This window comes from Bactrocera neohumeralis, chromosome 5, assembly GCF_024586455.1.
Source record: "Bactrocera neohumeralis isolate Rockhampton chromosome 5, APGP_CSIRO_Bneo_wtdbg2-racon-allhic-juicebox.fasta_v2, whole genome shotgun sequence".
Taxonomy (NCBI): Eukaryota; Metazoa; Arthropoda; class Insecta; order Diptera; family Tephritidae; genus Bactrocera; species Bactrocera neohumeralis.
The window spans coordinates 52,319,008-52,343,947 of record NC_065922.1 but is presented as its reverse complement, the minus strand read 5'-3'; the positions used below and the strand labels follow the sequence as shown (position 1 = coordinate 52,343,947).

Genomic DNA, 24,940 nt, shown 5'->3' with positions numbered 1-24,940 from the left:
CTAATAAATATGTAGTATATTTAATACTAGTACTAGGAAATTTGGAGTAAACTACCCTTAATTTTTCTGTTGACATAAATTCAAATCGACTATTTTATAAGACTAGTCCTATAATGTCTCTTTTCTGTTAAATTTCTTGTAAATATATACTTCAGATATAAACTTAAAAACTACGAAAATATAATATAAACGTTGGACTTACCAAATTCGCTTCTGTTTATTTTGCTGGTTGTTTTTTTTTTTGTAAAAGCATCAAAGTTGGGGAATACTGTCATCGTGATAGAAATTCGTTAGATACACATTAATATGGGACCTACTATCATGAGATCAATAAACTTATGACATTTTGCAATTAGAGATTTCATCTGGGAGTTCAGAAGTGAACATACCTGCAAGTAGAAAATTATTATATGTTAATTATTACATTGTTATGAATCTTTTGGGTTCCGAAATGTTAGGTAAATCGTATAAGAGAGCGACTGATTTTAAGTCGAATATACTAAATGGTGGAAAAGTATTTACAGTTTGGGAGTGACAATACGATTAAGTGCAAAGAAAGTTTCACCGTGCTCGAGTCTGATAAAATGTAGACTTTCACTTATTTTTTGAAACATTGTTATGTATATAAGTAGAAGTGTAGCCCTTTCAGCTCTATTGCGCTGGATGCACCATTTCTATACTATCTTAAGAACTTTACATATTGCTATTTGTTTCATAGTTGTGTTTAAGCCATTTGGTGCCTCAATGGACTGCTTATCTCTGTTATGCTTTTTCTAGATAGACATTCAAGGTTTGACAACTAATGAATGCCAAGAGTTCTCTGTAGGGTTTGTTATAGATCTGACCACTCACAGAGAAAGTCCCGAAAAGTTTCCTTACTTCCTTCGATTTAAATATTATTATCTCATTTTTAACGCATGCTCTCCAAGCAGTCAATGTCCGGTAAACTCGTCTGCTCATTGCTGTCCCGTGTTATTCAGTATAAATCTACATGCCTACTCTACGCCTTGATTTTCATCTTCTTTATTGGCGTAGACACCGCTTACGCGATTATAGCCGAGTTAACAACAGCGCGCCAGTCGTTTCTTCTTTTCGCTACGTGGCACCAATTGGATATTCCAAGCGAAGCCAGGTCCTTCTCCACTTGGTCCTTCCAACGGAGTGGAAATCTTTCTCTTCATCTGCTTCCCTCGGCGGGTACTGCGTGGAATACTTTCAGAGCTGGACGGGAATTATGAGTGACTTATAGAGTTTGGTTTTTGTTCGTCGAGAGAGAGCTTTGCTTCTCAATTGCCTACTCAGTCCGAAGTAGTACCTGTTGGCAAGAGTTGTCCTGCAAGAGTATCCTAGCTGAGTTTAGAAGACGGATAATAGAGAGATATCAAGATTCCCAGAACACAAAAATGGATATCGGTGTTGGGACGGGGACTACAACGCAGTCTATTCTATCTATCGTTATTATTTATTGTTACGAATTCCGATCCCACATTCATGCAGAGCATTAGAACTGCCGATGAGACATGGGTTTCTTTGTTTGGCATGCAAACAAGTCAACAAGCATCGAAATGGAGGGAAGAAAACGAGCCGAAACCGAAAAAAAAACACGCCAAAGCTGTCCGAAAATCAAGGTGGTGTTCATTATTTTTTTTTTTTTGATATTCGTGGTTTGGTGCATCAGGAATTTGTTCCTCAGGTGTAGACGATCAATAAGGAGTTCTATTTGGTCATATTGAGGCTTTTGCATGGAACCATCCAACGAAAAGGGTCGGAATTATGGAAGAACTATTGATGGTTTTTATACGATGATAAGAAGCCACGACTGTGATCGAATTTAAAGCCAAAAACGCTATGAATACCATCGATCAACCATCGTATCCACCAGATTTACTTCAGTGTGATTTTTTATTGTTTTCCAAGCTGATATTGTCGCTCCGTGGTACCCGTTTTCGTCGATCGAACAGATAAAACAAAATTGGATGAAGGAGCTGAAGGCCATCCCAAAAAGTGCTTATGAAAACTGTTTCGAGAACTGGAAAAAATCGTCGTCATAAGTGTATTACATCTGGTGCGGATTACTTAAAAGACGACATTATAAATATTGATGAATAATTAAATATTTTGTGTTTTATTTACAAACCGAGTACTTTTTTGTCACAATGTATTTTCAGTATTTTTCTTAAAATCAGTTGAATTATTAGATTAATTTCAATAGATAATTTGGAGGCCATATACCAAATTAGCTAAAGAATGTGTATATTTCAAGTGCTTTCAAGTTGTTATATGAAATAAAGTAAAGATAGTGGAAGCCACTTAAATAGCCGACGAAAACTAGATTTTTGCCATACCTTTGGCAAGGAGAATTTAATAATAATTACTAAATAAGAGGAAACAAATAATGTAATATCAATGTGCTTAATGTATCAACTCATATCACATTTGAAGGCACTAAAATATTACAAACAAGGCAATTTGGCGTGAATCTGCTCTTATCGATTCCACATACTTAATTTGAAGCACATTTAAGTGCCAAAACTCAACGAGATTTCAAATACCTTTTATGAGTACATCCACTTTATAATTAGTAGTTTGAAATTATAAAAATTATACACTCGTATTCGTGAAAAGATATATTGTAACTACAATAACCTCATTTGCCTCTTCACTTTTGTCTGAAGATCATATGTGTAGGGTAATTTATATGCAGAGCTTCATTTCAGTTGCTGAGTAATTCAGATTTCTACCGCAAGCAGCTGATCTGAAGCGATTGGGCACGTAGTTTGCTACGTAGGCTGCTTATACAGTGTTGCCGGATTAATTGTACCCAAATGAATGCATGTGCAATAGAATGTATGATAGCTTTATAAAAATTCAGAGAAATGAGCCGCTTCTTGGAGCGAAAAAGAACTGAGCAAAATTTTAGATTGATATCTCAAAAACTGAGCGACTTATTCGTATATATGCAGACAGAGGAACTCAGCTCGTCACATTCATCATTTATATATTTATTTTATAGGGTCTCCGACGTTTCATTATGTGTGTTACAAATTTCATGCAAACTTAATTTACCCTGTTCAGGGTCAAGTCTTATTGATGGAAAGAGTTGCAGAAAATATATTTTTAAAATATTAAGCACAAAAATGGTTCAGATATACTAGTTACCGTATTAAAAAGGACAATAAAAATTATAGTAACTAATTTAGAGAGGAGTGTAACATACCCCATTACTTCTGGGTAAACAGTTACAGTCGTAGGACTCTAACCAATCGCTACTCTTGCGTTCTTACCGAGCATCCTGAAATCAAGTGTAATCTTTGTGTAAGATACGGTAGCCAATCCGTGTGGCGGCTGGGGTCACAGCTAAAAGAGAGGAAGTTTCAGCAGAGCCACTCCGACACATTCCGTTTAAGGGCTCGCCGAAGTCTAATTGCAGCGTCTGTTCAACAGAGGTGCGGCTGCGAGCAGGCGTCGGAATTGAAACAAGCGACTCGCTATATAAATGTGTAAAACTTTATACAACTCGCATGATGAGGTTGTGTGCTGGATTTGGCACCTGTCAAGAAAAAAAACTAAGAAAAAGAAACAACAGCTAAGGATGAAAGACCGGAGTATGATTTAAGGGCATGCACCTGGAGTCTTCGGTGCCGATGTCCTCGCAAAAGTAAAGACTGACATCATCGCCGTTCAAGAATTGCGATGAACGGGAAAAGGATGAAGACGAGTAGATCCTTATGACATTTACTACACCAGTCATATAAAAGAGCGCAAATTCGGTAAGGGATTTGTGGTGGGAGAAAGACTCAATCGTCCAGTCCTGGAATTCACTTCGGTGGATGAGCGTCGAGCCACAATCTGCATCAGAGCAAAAATTTTCAACATAACACTGATTTGCGCCCACGTCCCGACGGAAAAGAAGACAACTGTGGGATGACATTTCAAGCTTCTTACGTACAGCTGCAAACGAAACCATTGGTTTTCGTAAAGGGCGAAAGAGAAAAAGAAAGCGGACAGCCTACCTCGCAATGTTGCGATCGACCACTACACGAGCGGGGTGTGATACGAGTAGACGAGGGAAACGAGACGTGCTCGAGAATTCTACGAAAAGATGCGGCGACTAACGGAAGGTTTCCAGACCGGAGCATACTCTTGAAGGTCCGAAAGTGGTGATCTAGTGGCTGATGTTCAGAGCATATTGAAGTTATGGATGAAGACTTCCCTAGCCTGCTGAACGGTAGTGAAAGTGTAACATCTGAAGATGGCGAACCCGATTCGCCAATTGATGACGATGGAATAGATCATCAATTGCCCGAATATGTTGAGGTTCGAATAGCAATTACCCGACGGCAGAATGACAAATCGACAGGACCGATGAATTACCGGCGAGCTTTTCAAATCCGGCGGCAAAGAACTCACAAAGTACATGCATCAGCTTCTTTGAAAGATATGGTCGGATGAAAGCATGTCCCATGATTGGAATCTAAATTTGCTCAGTCCAATCCACAAAAAGGGAGACCCTACAATCTGCGCCAACTATCATGGGATAAGTCTTTTTAATATCTCATATAAGGTATTATTAAGCATAGTGTGGGTAAGACTGAAGCCCACCGTCAACAAACTGATTAGATGCTTTAGACCGAGAAAATCTACTAACAATCTGTTTTACACCATGCGACAAATCTTCGAAAAGACCCGTGAAAGGAAGATCGACACACACCACCTCTTCGTCGATTTTAAAGTTGCTTTCGACAGCACAAAAAGGAATTGCCTCTATGCCGCCATGTCTGAACTTGTATCCCGCAAAGCTAACCAACACCAAAAGCTCCGTCAAAATGGGGACGAACCTCTCCGAGCCGTTCAATACCAAGCAAGGTTTCAGACAAGGAGAGCTTTCTGCCCTCTGGTCAGAAGTGGAAAGCTTTGGGCTATAAGACGGGTGAAAACTTCGCAGCCATGTTTTCAAAATAGTTTTTAAACGGTCTTCCAACAAAAGGTCGAGGGAAATTTTTGCATCGTCTCTAGTTGCGAATTCCGTTCGGTTTTCGGCAAGCGATCGCTTTCTTTTGATGACTAGTTGTAGGTAGCGTTCGCTATAAATGGTTTCATCCAATTCCTGAAGCTCATAACACAGCACGTCCTTATGATGCCATCGAATACATAGCTTTATTTTTGTATCATGGATATTCAGCTTTGCTGCTGATTTGGCTGGTTGACTAAGTTTCACAAATGATTTTTTGTGCTCAGGATTGTCGTCAATTTTCTTCATGTTAAGGTAATGAAGGAGAACTCCCCCGCAAAATACTATTCAGGCAAAAATTTTAAGTGAACCGTTTATATACGGTTCAAATGAATGACATAACAAACAATATATCTGCTGAAATAGACGCACAAGGTCAGCAGCTTTCCAACGAGTGTTTGAAATAACCAAGTTATGCCATCTCTTGACAAAGCGCACGAATAAAGTTATAGACCCAATAATGGGAGATTACTGTACTTTAAATATTTGAATATGTACATTTATGCCTGTGGCGAGATGAATAATGCCGCGTTCCGAATATGGCTAAGTATTTGATGAAAACTGAATACAAAGTAAAAACGCACACAAAGTACAAATATGTTTGTATATAAATATAAACTTTTGTTGTAAATACTTTCATGAATGGGCACACGTCGAGAATACACCTACAACTTCAGTTTGCTTAATTCTGTCAAATGACGTCAGCGCAAAGAAGTTTCCATACAATTAATGATCACAAAGAATCGAAGGAAGTGTGCCGACGCAGTCATTAACGCAGTTTTACATATTATATACATACATACATAAATATATATATATATACATATATAAGTCTTCAATAACTTTTAATTTATTGTCGTAACATTCGCCCGAAAAGCGAATTGACGAATGAATGCCGAATTATCGATCTCTTTTTATACTCTCGCAACAATGTTGCTAAGGAGAGTATTATAGTTTTGTTCACATAACGGTTGTTTGTAAGTCCTAAAACTAAAAGAGTCAGATATAGGGTTATATATACCAAAGTGATCAGGGCGACGAGTAGAGTCGAAATCCGGATGTCTGTCTGTCCGTCCGTCCGTCTGTCCGTCCGTCTGTCCGTCCGTCTGTCCGTCCGTCTGTCCGTCCGTCTGTCCGTGCAAGCTGTAACTTGAGTAAAAATTGACATATCATGATGAAACTTGGTACACGCATTCTTTGGCTCCATAAGAAGGTTAAGTTCGAAGATGGGCAAAATCGGCCCACTGCCACGCCCACAAAATGGCGGAAACCGAAAACCTATAAAGTGTCATAACTAAGCCATAAATAAAGATATTAAAGTGAAATTTGGCACAAGGGATCGCATTAGGGAGGGGCATATTTGGACGCAATTTTTTTGGAAAAGTGGGCGTGGCCCCGCCCCCTACTAAGTTTTTTGTACATATCTCGGAAACTACTATAGCTCTGTCAACCAAACTCTACAGAGTCATTTTCCTCAGGTATTTCCATATACAGTTCAAAAATGGAAGAAATCGGATAATAACCACGCCCACCTCCCATACAAAGGTTATGTTGAAAATCACTAAAAGTGCGTTAACCGACTAACAAAAAACGTCAGAAACACTAAATTTTACGAAAAATTGCAGAAGGAAGCTGCACCCAGGCTTTTTTTAAAAATTGAAAATGGGCGTGGCCTCGCCCACTTATGGACCAAAAACCATATCTCAGGAACTACTATACCGACTTCAATGAAATTCGGTATGTTATATTTTCCTAACACCCTGATGATATGTACGAAATATGGGTGATCGGTTCACAACCACGCCTTCTTCCAATATAACGCTATTTTGAATTCCATCTGATGCCTTTTCTGTATAATACGAGTATATACATTAGGAACCAATGATGATAGGGGAATAAAACTTTACAAAAATACGGTATTTGAAAAATATGTAAATGACGGATAATGAAATCTCGATTATCACTTTATCATGCGAGAGTATAAAATGTTCGGTGACACCCGAACTTAGCCCTTCCTTACTTGTTATTAAAAATAATTGTGTGAAAAAAGTGAAACCGTTACTTCTCTTGATTTAAATGTGCAAAATAGCGCCCACACACGTAAAAACAAAAAAATACTCAAGTATCAAGCAACAATTGGGTGTGTAAGAATGCCAAATTTTCGACAGAAGTAATAATAAGGCATGATCAAGCATTTCTAAATAAGGTGCTAACGGTAAACGCAACATTATTACGTTGGATGTGGGCAATGCTTTGTGCTTTCATTATTTAGGGGGCTGTCAATTTCTGCCTCCTCTTTGTTCGTGTGGAGTTATTAATAAAAAATATAATTAATAATCTGCATGCATTATTCCTAAGTCGAAACACTTTATCCTCTCATGCGTCAGAGAGTTTTTTATAGAAATATTAATTAAATGAGGTAAAGAAATTCCTTCTCAAATTTTTCAAATTTTCTGTTTTTTTTTATAAGTTATCAAAATAAGATCTCTGTCGCAAATTGCAGCAGGTTCGGTCTTGTTATCTAACCTAACCTTCACCACAAACTGAGATTTTTCACATTCGAAAACCCTAAAATAGATGCTTAGATGGATAAATAATTTATTTCAATTGATTTCCAATACTCCCTTGTAAAAAATACGTATAATGCTGCTTATAGCCAAAGCTCTGTGGAATATACCTAATACTCCCCGATGATTACTAACATTAAGCAGTTTATAGTATAGGCTTTCTGGTTTAATTTATTGCTGAAAAAATACTAATAATAAATAGAACAGGCTATGTTCATGTTATGTAATAGAATTTTTTCAGATCACATCCTCCGTTGGTGCCCTCGTTACATTAGTTCTAAACATAGCACTTTAAAACCTTGGTTCGCATCGTTGGATATTGGCTTTAATAACATGACTTGCTAACTCGTCTAACAACTTCATCCACAATTTCATATAAATGAGTATTTCCAATGTTGCTTGTTTTAAGTAATCTGATCTAGACCTACCTTGATAAGGATAAGTCGAGGAATGCCTTTTAGCTCTATTTTTCAGCATATATGTACCTTGAGATATCTGTATATGTATACATATATTAGGCTTAATAACTCAGTCAGTCCGAACCGCCCTCCCCGTACTAACCCTCCATTCTCGTTCATTCATATAGCAGAACTTGCTGCTACTTTCCGAGTAAAGACGTATATGGCCAGTTCATGTAGGAGCATATTAAGCGCATCAGTAGAACATGACTTAACAGCCGCGATAACCCAGGTGTACTAGACCAGGTACCAGATGCGTTCCAAAGTAAACAGAACTTAAAAAAAAAAAGAACAAATGATTTTTTCGGCAAAATCAATTTATTTTATTCAAAATAGTCTCCTTCTGCTTCAATACAGCTTTGTGCACGGTCCAGTACGCCGGTGCAAGCCTTTTGAAATGCCATTACAAAGATATACTGTTATGAGTAAATCACGTTCTGTAATTTTCATTGAAATACTTGTAACTCAAATATTGGTCGATATATGCAGCACAAAGTCAGCCAGAAGTTTATGAGGACTCAGGAAAGTATTGACTTTTTGATACACAGAATTATTATTGTCTGAAAAGGTCAAAAGGCTATAGTAGATGTAAGTCTGTATATTCCTGTCATATTTACCCAAAATTCATATAAAGCTACCTTTGGATTGTTCTTCGGACTTGTTTAAAGAGGCTCCTAACTTTGCCAACTCGTTTTCCTTTTCATTACCGAAAATGTTCCTGAGACTAGGAGTCCAAATTATGGTTGCTTTCTGTATCCTCTCGCACTTATTCAATAGAACTTTGTCAATACCAAATACGTATATAGTACTTCCGCTTGGAAAATGCGGGTTGAGTGTAGTTGACGGATAAAAACCAAAAAAGCTTTTGGGAGCATTGAAGTATACTTTCGTCCCACTCCGCAGTCCATTTTGCTGCGGCTACCAATTTCTTCATAATCGCCAACAGGTTACGATTGGCTGTTCCCAAGTCACGAAAACTGTAGTTCTTATCATATATCGCGATCTTGTAAAAAAAGGTAGGAGATCAAAAGTACGATGTTGGCCCTGTGACGTGGCGCAGAATCGTTCTTAAAGAAGATGTCGTTTTGGTATTGAGGTGTTGATACAGCTCTTCAAGACAGCCCATCCAATGGACTTCCAAAATTTTTGTGCATGACTCACCGTTGACTCTTCCTTCAATTAAAAGAATCCCTTTTTAGTCCAATATAAGAAAAAAGCCAAAGACCATCCTGCCTACTGGCTAGCGTGCTGTTGTTTGAAGGCATTCTTCGCTAAACCGTTCGCTTGACCTTCTGCGTATGTATATCCGAGAGTGTTTCGCTACAGATCCACCTACCAATTTGCATGCTCTTTCGCCCATACATACCGCTGTTTCCTTAATCGTTGGGATCATTCGGCTTTGAATCCTAGCTCTCTGAATATCCTACGAATCACTCCTATCGCAGATCCTCTTTTTAGTATCTGGCAAGGGTTTAAAGTGATATAGTAGACAAAAACGTCGAATGAGCCTGCCTTTGGCTGCTATCGTCTTTCGGATCCTTCTAGGCAAAAGAACCAGTCTCCTGACACTTTTTAATAAAATTTACAACAGTAGCTCTTTGAATATCCTGTGTAGAAGTTCACGCAAGTCACTCTGATGTTCACTTGGGAGTGGCAGAAACCTTTTTTTACACATGGCTGGCTCACTAGGGTTTGACCAAGTATACTCTGGATAGCCTAAGAACATCCGTTCGAAGGCGAGCTAATGAGCGAAACATCCCTTTAGGCTTGCTATCGTCTTTTGGATAAAAAACTTCCAGGCAAAAGAACCAGTCTCCTGAAGACCCCTTTTTACACGTAGCGAAAAGAAGAAACGACTGGCGCGCTGTTGTTAACTCGGCTATAATCGCGTAAGCGGTGTCTACGCCAATTAAGAAGAAGAAGAAGTCTGGCTGAATCTCACAATGCCCGATATACTTAAATCTGGAGGTTTGATTCTTTTGAGATAAGGCAATCATTTGCCTTTTAGTCACAACAGTAATTAACAACACTTTCCCAAACATTACTAATATTTTACTGATGCAAATCAATTATTTACAGCACCATGTAACCAAGAAAAAATTACATGCCAATCCAATTAGGAATAGCCTACTCAAACTTAAAGTGGGTGCAACTATCTGACCGATCTTTATGAGGACTTGATTATGATCGTACAGTTTGTAGGCAGCCATAGTATATGCTAAAGTGTTCCGATATCGACGATTTCGAAAAATGCGCAGCTTCTTCAGGAGAACCATCTTAGAAAGATATCTCAAAACCTAAGGACTAGTTCTCGTATATACAGATGGATAAACGGACGCACATCGCTTAATCAACTCAGCACGGGAGGCGATATATAAGTCAACGTCTACCAGCGCTTATTATGTTTGAATCAACATAATGTATGCTGAATATTTAACCAACTTCAGCAAATTCGATGAATCTCATAACGAACTACAACAATTGAGCAGCAAAGTTAATTGGCAACCTTTCACCGCAACACTTCGTTTGGTTGTGCGTGTAATTCAATATTATTAACGCAATTTGAAAATTTTGAATACACAAAATCACAACCATCAAAACTTTCGTAATCACTCACGCTGAGTGCCTGAAAAAGCTTCACAAATTCACCGGTGAATTGCGCTTGCAACCCTAGGTATTGAACTTCGTGGTGTGATTAATCAGAGTAGTAGTCATGTAGTAGACGAGTGTGAGAAAGCATTCTAAATTAAAAATAGAGGTATGTAAATGGCGTTCACTTGGCTTGATGACCGTAAAATGCGGCTTAGAGCGCACATTCAAGCCGACATTCACTCGCTCATTTAGGTAGCCGGCTAAACGGGTTGGCAGCAAGCGGGCGCATTCGCACTCAATTTATTTAGATTTGCTTGTCAAATGGAAAACTTAATTGTTCTGACTCCTAATTGCATGCGAAAAGTGATTAATGAGCTGCCCGTTAAATTAGTGTAGAAAATAGTAAAATTTATAAATTTTTGTTTTGTTTGTTTTTTTTTTGGGTGCAAATGGTGTGCTCTTTATAGCACGTTCTTTCGATTTTGGGCTAATGAATTACTTTGAATTTGATGAAGTCGTAATTCTGACTTTCTTTCGCCAACCCAAAATGCATAATCATTGTTTGCTTAAGACATTGAATGAGTAAATGAGTAAAATAAAAAGAAAATCGAAAAGTCTTAAAATAAATTTTCTACGAAGTGCAGCGTTTTTTAGCTCATGACATTTGAGTCAACATAATTTGGTGTGCCAGTTAGTGGCGTTAATTGATTTTGAGTGTTTAACTCTTGTTAACTATTATTATAAAATGGGGTATTTGTATAACCAGAAGCAACGCGATTAAATCTGTGGCGATTTTTTAGAATGACTTAAGTCAACTTCAGTTAGTTTCTATAACTTGACGTTATGTAGTTTGCTTTCATCAAAACTTTTTAGCTTGTAAATTGTCTTAAAATCGAACTTTTCAAATTACGAAGAATTAAAACCAAAAAAGGATGCGCAAATAAGTATATTTGATGTATTTTGAGCCCAAATTACTCATCGAAGCTTATTGAACTTAAGCTACTTTAAATTAACTCCACCGAATTGTAAAGCGCTCAAATTAGTAACAATTCTTACGGTTTCTACAATAAATTAGTTATGGTATGTAATAGTGACATATTTTTAAAGTTTTGGAAAATTTGTAGAATACTAAAATAGCTTTGATTGAGGTTAAACCTCATTGCCAGTGCATTTAACCATCAAAAATACTCCAAATGCAGTTAAGGTATTATATAGATTCCGAAAATTTGAGGTTGACCCGGCAAAAAGTTTCGGAGATGCAAGGGCGTTCCAAAGTAAACAGTGATGCGTTAGAATCTGATATCTCTATCAATTGTCCAGTGAGACAATGAAATTTCATTTCATAGATTGGAAGTGAAGTTATTGCGTTTTAAGTGTCAGTATGTTTGTGTTATCGGTGCGAAAATGAGCTTCGAACAAAGAGCCAACATTAAATTTCGCTTTAAAATTGGTTAAACTTTTACCGAAACGTTTCAATTGATGAAACAAGTTTATGGCGATGATTGCCTATCCCGTAGCAGAGTGCACGAGTGGTTTCAATGTTTTCAAAGTGGTCGTGAAGACATAAATGACGATCAACATGTGGGCCAATCAAAATTCGTGATAATCGAAATTCCATCGAAACTGTGCGTGAATTCATCAAAAATTAGCCGATCAGTCAATGATGATCATTGAAATTCATAGAAATGGAATTGAACATATCCAAAACTTCGATTTATCGCAATTTGACCGAACATTTGGGCTTACGAAAGGTGTGTGCACGTTTTGTTCCGCACAAATTGACTGACGACCAAAAATTGTTCAGAATCCAACAATCGATCAACGCCTGTGACCGATTATTTGACCAAACATCACATTTCAACCATTAACCACTCCCGGTATTCACCTGATATGGCACCGTGCGACTTCTTCCTTTTCGGAAAAATGCATTTGACCATGAAAGGAAAAAAACGTTATGAAGACGTAGAGGCATTCAATTTCTTCGGAGGAAAATAACTTGCCAACTTTTGTGAATATATCTTGTCAAATGTGAAAATTTTCCATACAAGAACTTAGATCCGATCATTTAGCGGTATGTCAGCTATGCGCTATAGTGGTCCGATATCGCAGTTCCGACAAATGAGCAAAAATGACGTTTGCAAAATTTCAAAACGACAAAAACTGCTTATATACAGTCAGACGGACCGTGCAAAAACGGACATGTATTGAAGCAGAAGGAGACTATTTTGATATATAAATAAATCTGATTTTCTGCCATTTCGAAAAACTTAATATACCCTTTATAATAAATTGATTTTGCCGAAAAACCCATTTGTTATTTGTTCTTTTTGTTTGTTTATTGTTTTTTTTTTTAAGTTCTGTTTACTTTGGAACGCACCGTGTATGAGTGTATTTGAAAGAATTATTTAACTCAGTATAATCGGTTCCAAAAGCTGTAAGCATTACATTTTTTTTCGAAAAGCTGTGTTCAGTGTCGTTAAGGAAAATTACTTTGAACCTGCTTAAACATTTCTCATAACCCTCTTAGATACAATAATCAGGTAGTAATCGAAGTAATAAAATTTTAATTATTATTTGATTTATAAGATTTTCTAAAGAGACAATTTTTTTCGCATAAAAATAACTTTGACTTGGGACACCGCCATTATGTAGACAACCAAATTTTTGCCTAGTCCTTCAATCTTTAACTGTTTTTGCTTATTTTTAAAGCATTTTTTTTTTGTTTTTGGTTATTGGTTTTGAGAAAGTTTTAAGCAAAAATCTTCCTCTCCGCCAGATTCTTTAAAATATTATTATAAGGTAGCACCATTTTTACCACATGCTCTTCAAAAAGCCAATGCACCGTTATATTGGCTGCGATTTATTTTACAGTTTGTTATTGATTTTCATATGCTCTGAGCTATTTGTTCATAATACATATGAAGCTTTCTTTTGATCTGTTCCTCGGATTCGTCTAAAAGCCTAGCTACAAACTACTTGTAGTATATATACAAGTATATATAAAATTGCTTGGATTCCGAGGTATTTCCCTGACTTGGATTCCTGCTAGTTGCAAGAGTATAAAATGTTCGGTTGCACCCGACTTAGCCTTTCCTTACTTGTTTTTTGGCTAATAATTTATTTTATCACTTATTACAATTCTTAAAAAACTCTCATTTTCATATTTTTCATGAATGAATATTTTAGTCCATAATTAATATTTTTCTACCAACCATTTGTTATGCCTAGCACTTTATCTTCACAATTTGTTATAGAAAATTGTACAAGCATTTACTTGTAGTAGCATATAATATGATATCAAAATCCTTCAGACTAATGTACACAGGTGGACGGTCCAGAGTTTGTATAAATACTAATTCATCATCAACGGTGACAGAAAAACTAAGTTGGTTCTTTCTTTTATTTAGTGATTAACGGTTTAATTGGTTCAGTGGGCTTGGTGCAGTGGATTACGGCATGTTGGTGCATTGTTGGTTGGGCAAATACTAGGCAGGTTGAAATAACAAATGTAGCTGGTATTTTCTCCACTTTGCTATTACGGCAACTGTACGGCAACCCTCTTTCTGTAATCTAAAGTATATTCTTCCGCTTAATCTTCCGTATTTATTTCATTATCGAGGGTAAATATTATGTTAAAATTGAACGTGGACGTCTTTTCTGTACATAAATTCAGCCCCAGCATATTTAGGAACATAAGCAAAACACTTGGAATTGGCCTCCAGTCCAAAGCCAATAAGTCATTTTTGACACTTTTTTAGTTCTGAAAATTTATTTTTATGGTGAATGGACCCATTGTAAAATATTCTTCTGGTAGTATCGGTTTAGTAATCATTAGCTTTCTAGCTAAGCAGTTCAATCCACATTAACTTCCAATGGCGAATGATCTTTAGTTTTGATTGGTTAAAACATCATCGTCAATGATAAATGACAGCATCGTTGGTGACTGCAAGATAGTGCTAAGGTACTCTCCTATAAAAGGTGAATGAATTGCTCTATAGCTGATATTGTAAAACGCACATTTCTGCTTTTTATGTGAAAGCTATGCTTTCTTCGAATTGCCCATAGGTTTCTTGAATATTATCCGGTACCAGAGGGATATTATAATGGGGATTCAGAGTGCATTTATGATGATGATGATGATGATGATTATGAACAATTCTTATTGGAATATCACCCGTAGGAAGGTAACTTCAAAATTATAGGAATAGCCTTTTACGAATGTGAAAAGCAGTCGAAAAAAGCTTAGTACAGCTTTGATATCTTTTGATCTCTTTATTATGTAAAGCTCTAAAAGTTTTTAATACAATTTATTCTTAGTTAATAGTTCTCTTGAAAAATAGTTATATTTTCCTGCTAGCACTTTCTTATCTAACTTCATTTCTACATCAAACAAAGTTCGAACAGCACGAAAGACATTGCGCATATCGAAAGACCAAATATTTTACCCACTGTTTACTCAATTTAAGTCCTCTTTCTTTTCTTTTATAAAGTATATGATGATTTTGTTTATTTTTTGTTTTTATCAAAATTTCAGCTATTTTTATTCGTCTGTTTTGGTCACTTTTCGTTATAGCCAACTCCAAACTATTCCGCTTTTATATTCACGCAATGCCTGTAAGCGTTGCTTTTGATTGTTTACCTTTCGAAAATCGATAAGACAATAGTTCTACTTGACTTCGTCACCGATATTTGTCATTCCAACTTAATGCCACATTTATCCCACTTTATCGACCGCTTTGATAACACCTAATGCCCTTTGTTTTATGTTTATGTTCGAATGTCTGTTAATGTCGAATCTACATTGTATGTTGGCGTAACGGAAATCGCATGCACAGTTAGTGACATTTAGTACATTTAGAACATTCGAAGCTTGTGGAGCAAATTGAAAAAACCCGGCAGTTTAGGAATATCAAAGCGGTATAAAAAAGTGACTTTTGAATTGATGGCCAAGGACACGGAGCTCGAAATGATTTGCCGAAATAGTCCACCCGTTCCACAGAGCCATGAAGATCCCTTTCCGCAACGAAAAAATAAAATTGTATACCATCCAACAGTGAAACAGTGGATGTCTTTATTGTCAGGTAATGCAAAACAAGAGTCGGATGAATGTATAGTATATGCTATTGTATTGCTTTAATATTGATTACCGATATATAAATATGAAGGGGCATATGATGAAAATGGTGTGTAAACTCATGAGTGTAATGACAGCGATTGCAATAAATATACATATGTTGTGTTGTATGAATCAAAGAATGAGTAAAGGTTTGCAATACTTATTACTCAATAAATCTGTGTACAAATATTATCAATCAATTTTCGGTGATAACGAAAGCCAGTGATTCGGTTTTGTGGTGATTTATCATGGTGCATTAAATACATATATATATATGGTACAAACTGTGCTTACATGGTGTTAATTTTAAATTTACTTGACCGCCGATTTTTGATAGTGTAACAAGGGATGAATGGAGTCATGTGTAGAAGTTCACGCAAGTGAGGAAAGTTCTCTGATCGCCATTCACTTGAGAGTGGCCAGAAACGATTATTTTACATATGACTCAAGCAGCTCACAACTTCCGGTCTTTGACCAAGTATCCTCTGGGTAGCCTAAGAACATCCGTTCGAAGACGAGCTAAAGTGAGAAGGCGAAACATCCCCTACATAGCATTGTGCGCTGGGTTTGGGACCCGCCACGTAAAAAACTATACCAATGAAAAACTACCAACAGCCTCGGATGAGATCCAACGCAGGATAACTCATGCCAACAGGTGCTGCTTCGGACTGAGTAGGCAATTAAGAAGCAAAGTCCTCTCTCGACAAACAAAAACCAAACTCTATAAGTCACTCATAATTCCCGTCCTGCTATATGGTGCAGGGGCTTGGACGATGTCAACAACTGATGAGTCGACGTTGCGAGTTTTCGAGAGAAAAGTTCTGCGAAAGATTTATGGTCCTTTGCGCATTGGAAACGGCGAATAGTGCGATGGAACGATGAGCTGTACGAGATATATTACGACATTAACATAGTTCAGCGAATTAAAAGACAGCGGCTACGCTGGCTAGGTTATGTTGTCCGAATGGACGAAAACGCTCCAGCTCTGAAAGTATTCGACGCAGTACCCGCCGGAGAAAGCAGAGGAAGAGGAAGACCTCCACTCCGTTGGAAGGACCAGGTGGAGAAGGACCTGGCTACGCTTGGAATATCCAATTGGCGCCACGTAGCGAAAAGAAGAAACGACTGGCGCGCTGTTGTTAACGCGGCTATAATCGCGTAAGCGGTGTCTACGCCAATTAAGAAGAAGAAGAACAAGGGATCTGATATATAAAACTCTCTATTTTTTTATTAAATAAAAATTATGTATAAAAAAACAAAATCAAGAAAAATGTTAGCTCGATTGCACCAAAGCAATAATACCTTTCACAGTTTTAAGTTTTCTTTACAAGAACTTGATTTTGATCGTTCAGTTTGTATAGCAGCTATTGTAATGATGCCTTGGATAATAATCTGTGCCAATTTTGCTGAAGATATCTCGTAAAGATAAAAGAATTTTCCATGCAAAAACTGGATATTGATTGAGCACTTAGTAAGACAAATAAAAAAGTTTTCCATAGGGGTACTTCAGTTTGATCGTTCAGTTTGCATGACAGCTATATGCTATAATGGACCGTTAGCGGCAGCTTCTTAAATAGAAAAGGATGACGTGAGCGAAAATTGAGTGAGCGATATCTCAAAATTGAGTGACTGGTTCGTGTGGCAAACAGACGGACGGACGTGTCTAAATCTATCCCGTTCGCCGTTTATAAGGTCGGGAACTTTTGCTTTGGTTAATTATGATGATAAAGAAAAGGCTAGTAGTTTAGTTTGCCAGAGAAAACTTGATCACAGTTCCTTTTGATAATTCTCTGTCTTTAGTGTTTGCCAGATGTAAACCCCAGGAGGTGTTTTTTGCATTATAATCGTCATTCATAATGAATCGATATTTATATAAGTTTATAATCTCAATATATTGATCGAATTTATATGGTGCTTTGGGGACTGTAAACCGCAGTTAATGAAAGTCTTGCTTTTGTTTTGGCTTAGAACTGTTTTGTACTTAATTTAAATTCTCGCTATAAGTAATTGATTTTTTAATTATTAGAACCTATTCACACCGAGAGATTAAGTACGACAGCCCAATGATACTTAAATTTCCATAAATCACCCGCATGACTGCCCTCGGAGTGGATCGACTTAAATAATTAAAAAATTAATTACTTATGTATGTAATAGTATAATAAACAAGTAAGGAAGGTCTAAGTTTGGATGTAACCGAACATTTCATACTCTTGCAATTTGCCATGTTTGAAAAATACCTTCAGATGTTGGCGATACTTGATTTTAGAAATCTTGCGAAAGAATTAAAATTCATTATTCGAAGAAATCGTTCATGGATTACAATCAAATTTGTACCTTTTTTCTCATACTGCAGGTACTGTATTTTATCTGCTGTCAGTGAAAATTATATTAAAAAGATCCTCAAATAAGATATATTTTACATAATATCAATCGAAGAGCCTGAATTTAATAACATTGAGTTTATTTCGCTAAATTACCGGAAAGTGTAGCTTGGAAAGGTTTAGTGTTGATAGTCGAAATTCTCCTAGGTAACCAAAATATTGGGTAGTCGAATGTTCATATTTTGTCAATAGATGTCGTTGCAGTCGTATATCTCCAGTGCTACCAATCACATAGTGCCATATAATGTTGGAAAGGTGAGATTTTAAGCTTCATTTAACCAAAAAGAATTAAATTCGCGGAAATTGAAACAAAAGTTACAGCTGTTCAAAAATGAGTGAAAATAATGAAGAAATTCGCTATATTTTGAAATTTTTGTATAAAAAAGGGAAGAATGCCACGCAAGCCACCAATGAAATTTGTGAAGTTTACGGAGACGATGCTGTATCAGTTCGTGTAGCACAACAGTGGTTCGCTCGCTTCCGTTCTGAAAATTTCGATGTGAAAGATGTACCTCGCTCTGGTCGAGCTATCGTTGAAAAATCGATGAAATTATGGAAAAGATTGACTAGGACCGTCACATAAAGTGAATCAAATACGACAATAATGAGTGAAAAAGATCGCAAAGCCAAGATTAATGCCTCGAAAGTTTGTGCTGAGTGTTTGGTGAGATTGGAAAGGAATTATCCACTATGAGCTGCTCCAGCCTGGTCGAATGATTGATTCTACATTTTACTGTCAACAACTGATGAGATTGAAGCAAGCAATCGAAAAAAACAGCCAGAACTGATCAACAGGACAACGCTAGACCACACACATCTTCGACGATTCGGAAAGAACTGGAAGAGCTTGGCTGGGAAGTTTTGATGCATTCAGCATATGGTTCTAACCTTGCATCATCGGACTACCTTTTTTTTGATCAATGAAGAACTCCCTTAATGAAGGAAAGTTGGCTTCAAGAAGAGCCTGTGAAAATTACTTGTAGCTGTTTTTCGTCGAGAAACCAGAAAAGGTTTTACACTGTTGGAATAAAGTCTTTATCTGAAAAATGGTAAAAGGTGGTCGACCAAAACAGTACATATTAGGTTCATTATAAATGTCAAAAAAATAAGTTGAAGTTTGATTAGATCCACCTACCTAAGATGAAGAAATTGTCCAAAATATGCTGATAAATTTTGAGATTCTAAGAGCAAATATGAGTATCAAGTTTGATTATATTCGCAATCATTTGGGAACATTTTCGAATAATTTGGTTAATTATGATGATAAAGAGATAGTACTACGATTGAAGATTGAAGATCAAGGATAAAAAGTTGACAATGACTAGAAAATTACTGATTTTATAAATATTATATTTTATTTGTTCCACGATATCTGACTTTTGTAAAGTAAACTGAAAATAAAGATTTAAAAATAAACTAGAGCAAATCTTACAAAACCATTGAGAGTGTCATAAAATGCGAATACAAATATATCCAAAACCCATCTTAAATCTAGGGTAACTGAATCACTATAGATCAGTGTTATCTTTTGAGATCGAGATTACCTTATGTGGAAGGGAGAACTCGGGTACGAATGCTCCGAGGCTTCGCGAACTTTATGCCCATACTCGAAGTCCCTCGGGGTAGCTAAGGATAATGAAAATAGAGACAGTGAAGTTTCGAGCGAAGAAAATCTGATTATCATGGCTTCACAGCGCAGAAGACTGGATATAGTTTTATAAGCACTTTTTGCTTTTCGAAAAATTTGATTTAGTTGAAAAGTAAATATAATGTAATGAATAATTGAAGAGGGGAAGTCAACAAAGAACAAAAATACACGTTGGCAGCACTAACCTCTTTTATCTGTTTCATCCCTTTTTTAACATGATGCTAATTTTTGACCTGTTATCTAATTCTGATACTTCATGTGGTCCCTTACTGCGCCCAGACCGTGTCAGTAAATAGCAATTGTGTTTTCCTTCCTTACTCTTGCACATGAGCGATTCGGCATGTCATTGAGGCTTTATACTCGTATCTCACTTATATCCGGCTGTCAGCACTTTCGGAAATTGCATAGTGTATCGCTTTTAATTTCATTTATAATTCGATATGAAATGTTTAACAACTTAATTTAGAGTTGCATTTATCAGCTTCTAAACTATTTCAAATATTCTACTTCATTTCATGTTCCAGGCGCACTAATTTTCATTCCCGGCGGCATGAGCATGGCCTTCGGACTCGGCTGGAATCTGCACACGCACATACAGACCACCATGCAATTGCGTTACTCCTGGTTCGTGGGCTTCATAATTGGGGCCCTGCTGGCAGCGCCGCTCATAAAAAGCGTGCCGAAGCGCCTCTTTGTGGTAAGTTTAGCATGAAGTAGTAATCCGTAACGATTTGTTGTTGTTGCTCATCAGCGATCAGTTGGCATTTTGCAGTTGCTTGGCGCCTTTCTGGTCATCATTGGCGGCATCATCTTCACCAGCGTGCCGTACAACTACAGCGCCGTACTGGCAGCGCGCTACATCAACGGCATCGCGATCGGCAGCACGACGCTGGCATTTCTGGTGCACGCCAGCGAAATAGCGGCCACCGAGAACCGCGGCTTCTGCTTGTGGCTGGAGCAGAACAGCATGACGATCGGCATTGTCATACAAGTCGTCTACACATCACAATGGACGTCGCAGGTGTACTTCGCCGCCGATCGCTTGCACGGCATATTCGCTATCATTTTCGGCGTACTCGCCATTTGCTTGGCGCACTTCATTGTGGAGTCGCCGATCTTCTTCATACGACAATGTGATGATGCGCGCGCGCTCAATTGCTTGCGACAGCTGCAGCGGCCCGAGTATGCCGCACCGCAGACACTGCAAGTGTTGTTGCATCAGCTGAAGACCTATGTGGTGGAGACGGAGACGGTGGAGTGGCGCGATACGCTGGTGCATAGTCCGTTGCTGCGTTTGCTACTCTATCGCAGCATGGTCGCCTTCGGCTTCTCGTTGCCCATGAACGAGGCGATGAAGGTGGCCAATTTGGTGGTGTTGCGCGATTATGAATGGCAGCCCATAGTGTTTGTCATACTACGCGTGGGCGGCACCTTCTCATCGCTGTATATGTTCGATGTGACCGGCAGAAAGTTGGTGTCGTTGGTGGCGCTGCTACTCACCGCGGTGCTTTCAATCGCTATTGGTTGCGAGTATGTGGATGAGTTGAGCATGGTGAGCGAATACCACATGTCGGTCATATGTGTGCTTTCGCAACTCTTTCAGTTCTTTGCGGGTCTGTATGCGCCCAGTTCGGCAGTATACTTGTGCGAAGCGTTTCCGATGTCAGTTAAGCCGTACTTTATAGCGGCCTGTCTGACGTTGCAGCAAGTGATACATATTATTGTCATTTGCACCTTCCACTTCAACACCTACTCAATGTATGTGTATGCGCTGTTTGTGGGCATATTGATGTTGATCATTTTTGTGATTTTCGCTGTGACCATGCCGGAGACGCGCAAGACGACGTTGGGCGAGGCGCAGTTACGCTTTAGAAAACTCTTGCATTTGAAGTGCTGTTAAACACGAAGAGTGGCTCAATATATAGAATAAAACGTTTATGGGACGAACTAAGAAGCACTTCATAATATATACGAAGGCGCCTTCATAAGCTCGCAGACTATGGAGTTCAAGGATGTAAATAAACATTTAACATAGAATATAAACGGAACTATAATAATGATCTTATGAGGCTGTTCGACTAATTTAATGATGCTAAATCGATCTGGAAGAAATTTTGTGAAGTACGAACATTTTAAAAACTATTTCTTTTCTACAATCAACCAACTTCCAATGCATTTTTTTCATAATAAATTCCCTTATTAAGGCTTGATCGTTACATAGATTGATCAAACCGCGTGTGATCTTCGCATAATCGCCTTTCTATTTATTAAAGGACTCTGTTGATCGTAAACCATGGCTTTACCCGAACAAGAGTCAGAAGCAGTCATGTGTAGAAATGTATAACAGAATTATTAACAGATTTTAGGCGCTTGGAGTGGTACATTATGCAAGCGCAGCATTAAATTTAGAACTCTTTTACTACAGTACTCTTCCCGACTTCATCGGCCATAATTGAAAGATTAAACTCCGTAAATGTTGATATTAATACTAAAGATGCGTTAATAAGCTCATATTTACTTTTATTAATAAACAATTTTTTTGCGAGCTTGAAAGTGTACCCTAGTAATGAAAAAAAAACAGTTATTTTCAGTAAAATTTTGTAAGGCAGCAATCTGTAATATTTCTTTGAATTGCTGTTAACTGCTTATGTAACAACCAATTTAACTGAGTTTGAGAGCTAACAGTCATTTTTCTAGCTTATAACTTACGAGTGTAATTCGATCAGATAACCACCGCCCACAGAGTGAAACTACTTTAACATTGAGCATTTTTTTGATTATTATATGAGAAACGCCAAACGTTTAGTGCAGTTTCATTACTTAATTTTCTTATTTTATGTTTCTGTTTATTATTTTCTGTTTCTGTTTATGCACACATAATATGTTCTAAGATATTTTTTACTGATAAGTTATAGGATTTATATGTTATTATGGTAAAATAAAATGACAGTATTATGAATTATAAATGTGATCAAAATAGACATTCAAGGTTACATAAATTTACAGCGAGCTGAATGTTAGCTGAATATGTACAAATTTAAAAGGTCAACAGAAACGGTAAGTTGTATCAAAAAAGTAATTTAGACATATATTTTAGATCACAAAATGATCTATAAAAACTGTAAATTTTTTTTCTAAGAGCCACTGTTTCTCAAATATAATAACCTGTTCTGAGATATATACATACTACAGTGATCAAAAAGTGAGCTGAATTTGTTCATATAATAATTTCTTAATTTATTCTTGCAAATCGGATGCGTGCCTTTCAAAGTAATCTCCACCTGATAAAACGCACTTTTGTCAAACGCGTTTTCCAATCTCTCTCTAAATGTCAATCGACGATTTTCAAGCATCAAATCTTTGGATTCTTTCCACAAACAACATTTGAAGCAAGTTTTTTGCTCAACGTTAAAACTAAATTAAATGTAAAAATCGAAAAACTTTCTTTTAGTTGCTTACAAAAACGCGTGAAGGGTTAATAAACCTTTTCCCAAAGCTTTTTTAAACATTTTTATATCATTTTAATGGCATAAACACTGGTATCTAGTATCGCAAAGGACCAAAACTGGTCTATGCGTGGCTTATTGGCCTAAAATATTACCCTAACCTAATCTAACTTTAATTGCAAAGAATATTTTACACAGATTACCATACTCCAAATAGATGTTCCTCAGTAAACTGTGGCCGTAAAGCTAAATAATTTCAATTGATTGATTTCGCAACCAAATAGATCCCAAATGACTGAAGGGATGGGTGCCAAGTTTTTGAAGTTACGTCTCAAGAAATGCACTTCAACACTTGAGAATCACCCCAATCCAAAGCCATGCGACTTCATAGTTAATTTTCAACCACTCACAGTCTAGTAAAACAAAAAAACGAAGTAGACTTTTGTAGCAATTCTGTATTATTATGTTCTAAATTGATCTCGCCTTTCCAATATTTTCTATATTATTGTATATTCAACTTCTTCTTCTTCTTAATTGGCGTAGACACCGCTTACGCGATTATAGCCGAGTTCATTTATATATTCACCACAGGTTTGAAAAATAATGGTTATATGATAAATATTGAAAAGATAAAAAATTAGTGACAAAATATGCTTTTTTTTGCATATGTAGTTCGTTGTTGGTATAAGTATATCTGCGGCCCTTTAGAATTTTTTTTATTGTTTTATTAAATTCTACAACACCTCTAAATTACTATTGTCCTAAACTTTCAAATTGATTCGAGTTATAGTTACAGAGATACAGCCTTGAGACATGTGAGCTCGAGGCTAGTTAGGCTAAGTGCGCCGTCTTTAAACGTTTTTTTCGAAACTGTGTTTTTGAAGTCGATTGGCAGGATTTCTCGAGAACTACTTAACCGATCTTGAAGATATTTTACACAGGTCTTTGAGATACATTACTTAAGGATTTGGACGAAGGATCTTTTTTTTTGATTCCAACTATTTGAAAAAAAAAGTCGTGAAATTTTCACTGAAATTTTTTTGTAAAAATGTCTGGCAAAAATCCAATTTTCAGTTATTTTTTCTTTGTCCAACTAAAACACATCTTTTTACTTTAGATAATCCTGTAAGTTGTCCTGCCAACGCGGGCGCATCTTTTTCCGAAGGGCTACCTTAAATGGCGTCACAATGGCCGTGTTTAAAATATTTTTAAAAAATTTCAGAATTACTTTGTTAATAATGTATGTAACAATGGAAATTCTAATAAAATATTTAATTTTTTATATGAGAAAAAAATTGTTGAAAAAATCTAATTTTTATCGGAGGAAACCCATTAAACCCCTTCACTCAAATAGCTGTTGTGCTACAGAACTTCATCTAAAATGAATATTAAATAGAAAATCAGCACTTTTCCCATGTTTTAGAGCTGACGTCCGCACTTGTCTTCATGATACTACACCTTTTAATTAATACAGGGTGTATGAACTTTGCCACGAACTTTGTAATACTCAGAAAGAAATGTCAGATACCCTATATAAGATATATATATACATATAAATAACCAGCATGAGGAGGTGAGTCGTTTTAGCCAAGTATATCTGTCTGTCTCGAACTAGTCTCTTCGCTATCCACCTGAAACTCTTTTTCCCTCTCATATGTTACTGATTTGACGCAGCCGCCGATATAACGCATTGCTGGCATACAAACAGATTGATCAAC

At 37.0% G+C, this 24,940-nt stretch overlaps 1 protein-coding gene across 1 annotated transcript; it reads left to right on the top strand.

The window, feature by feature from the left end:
• The first annotated feature begins 15,495 nt into the window (after positions 1–15,495).
• On the top strand, positions 15,496–22,740 carry LOC126758015 (uncharacterized). Its single transcript, XM_050471994.1, has 3 exons — positions 15,496–15,709; positions 20,301–20,473; positions 20,549–22,740. The coding sequence occupies exons 1-3, from the start codon at positions 15,571–15,573 to the stop codon at positions 21,674–21,676; spliced, it is 1,440 nt and encodes a 479-aa protein (XP_050327951.1). The 5' UTR covers positions 15,496–15,570; the 3' UTR covers positions 21,677–22,740.
• The last annotated feature ends 2,200 nt before the right edge of the window (positions 22,741–24,940 follow it).

What these genes read in the sequence shown, in the direction of transcription:
- LOC126758015 (XM_050471994.1), top strand. Translation starts at nt 15,571, where the DNA reads ATGGCCAAGGACACGGAGCTCGAAATGATTTGCCGAAATAGTCCACCC. An exon ending in GTGGATGTCTTTATTGTCAG is followed by an intron (nt 15,710 to 20,300) that starts GTAATGCAAAAC and finishes TTCATGTTCCAG; the next exon opens with GCGCACTAATTTTCATTCCC. An exon ending in TGCCGAAGCGCCTCTTTGTG is followed by an intron (nt 20,474 to 20,548) that starts GTAAGTTTAGCA and finishes GGCATTTTGCAG; the next exon opens with TTGCTTGGCGCCTTTCTGGT.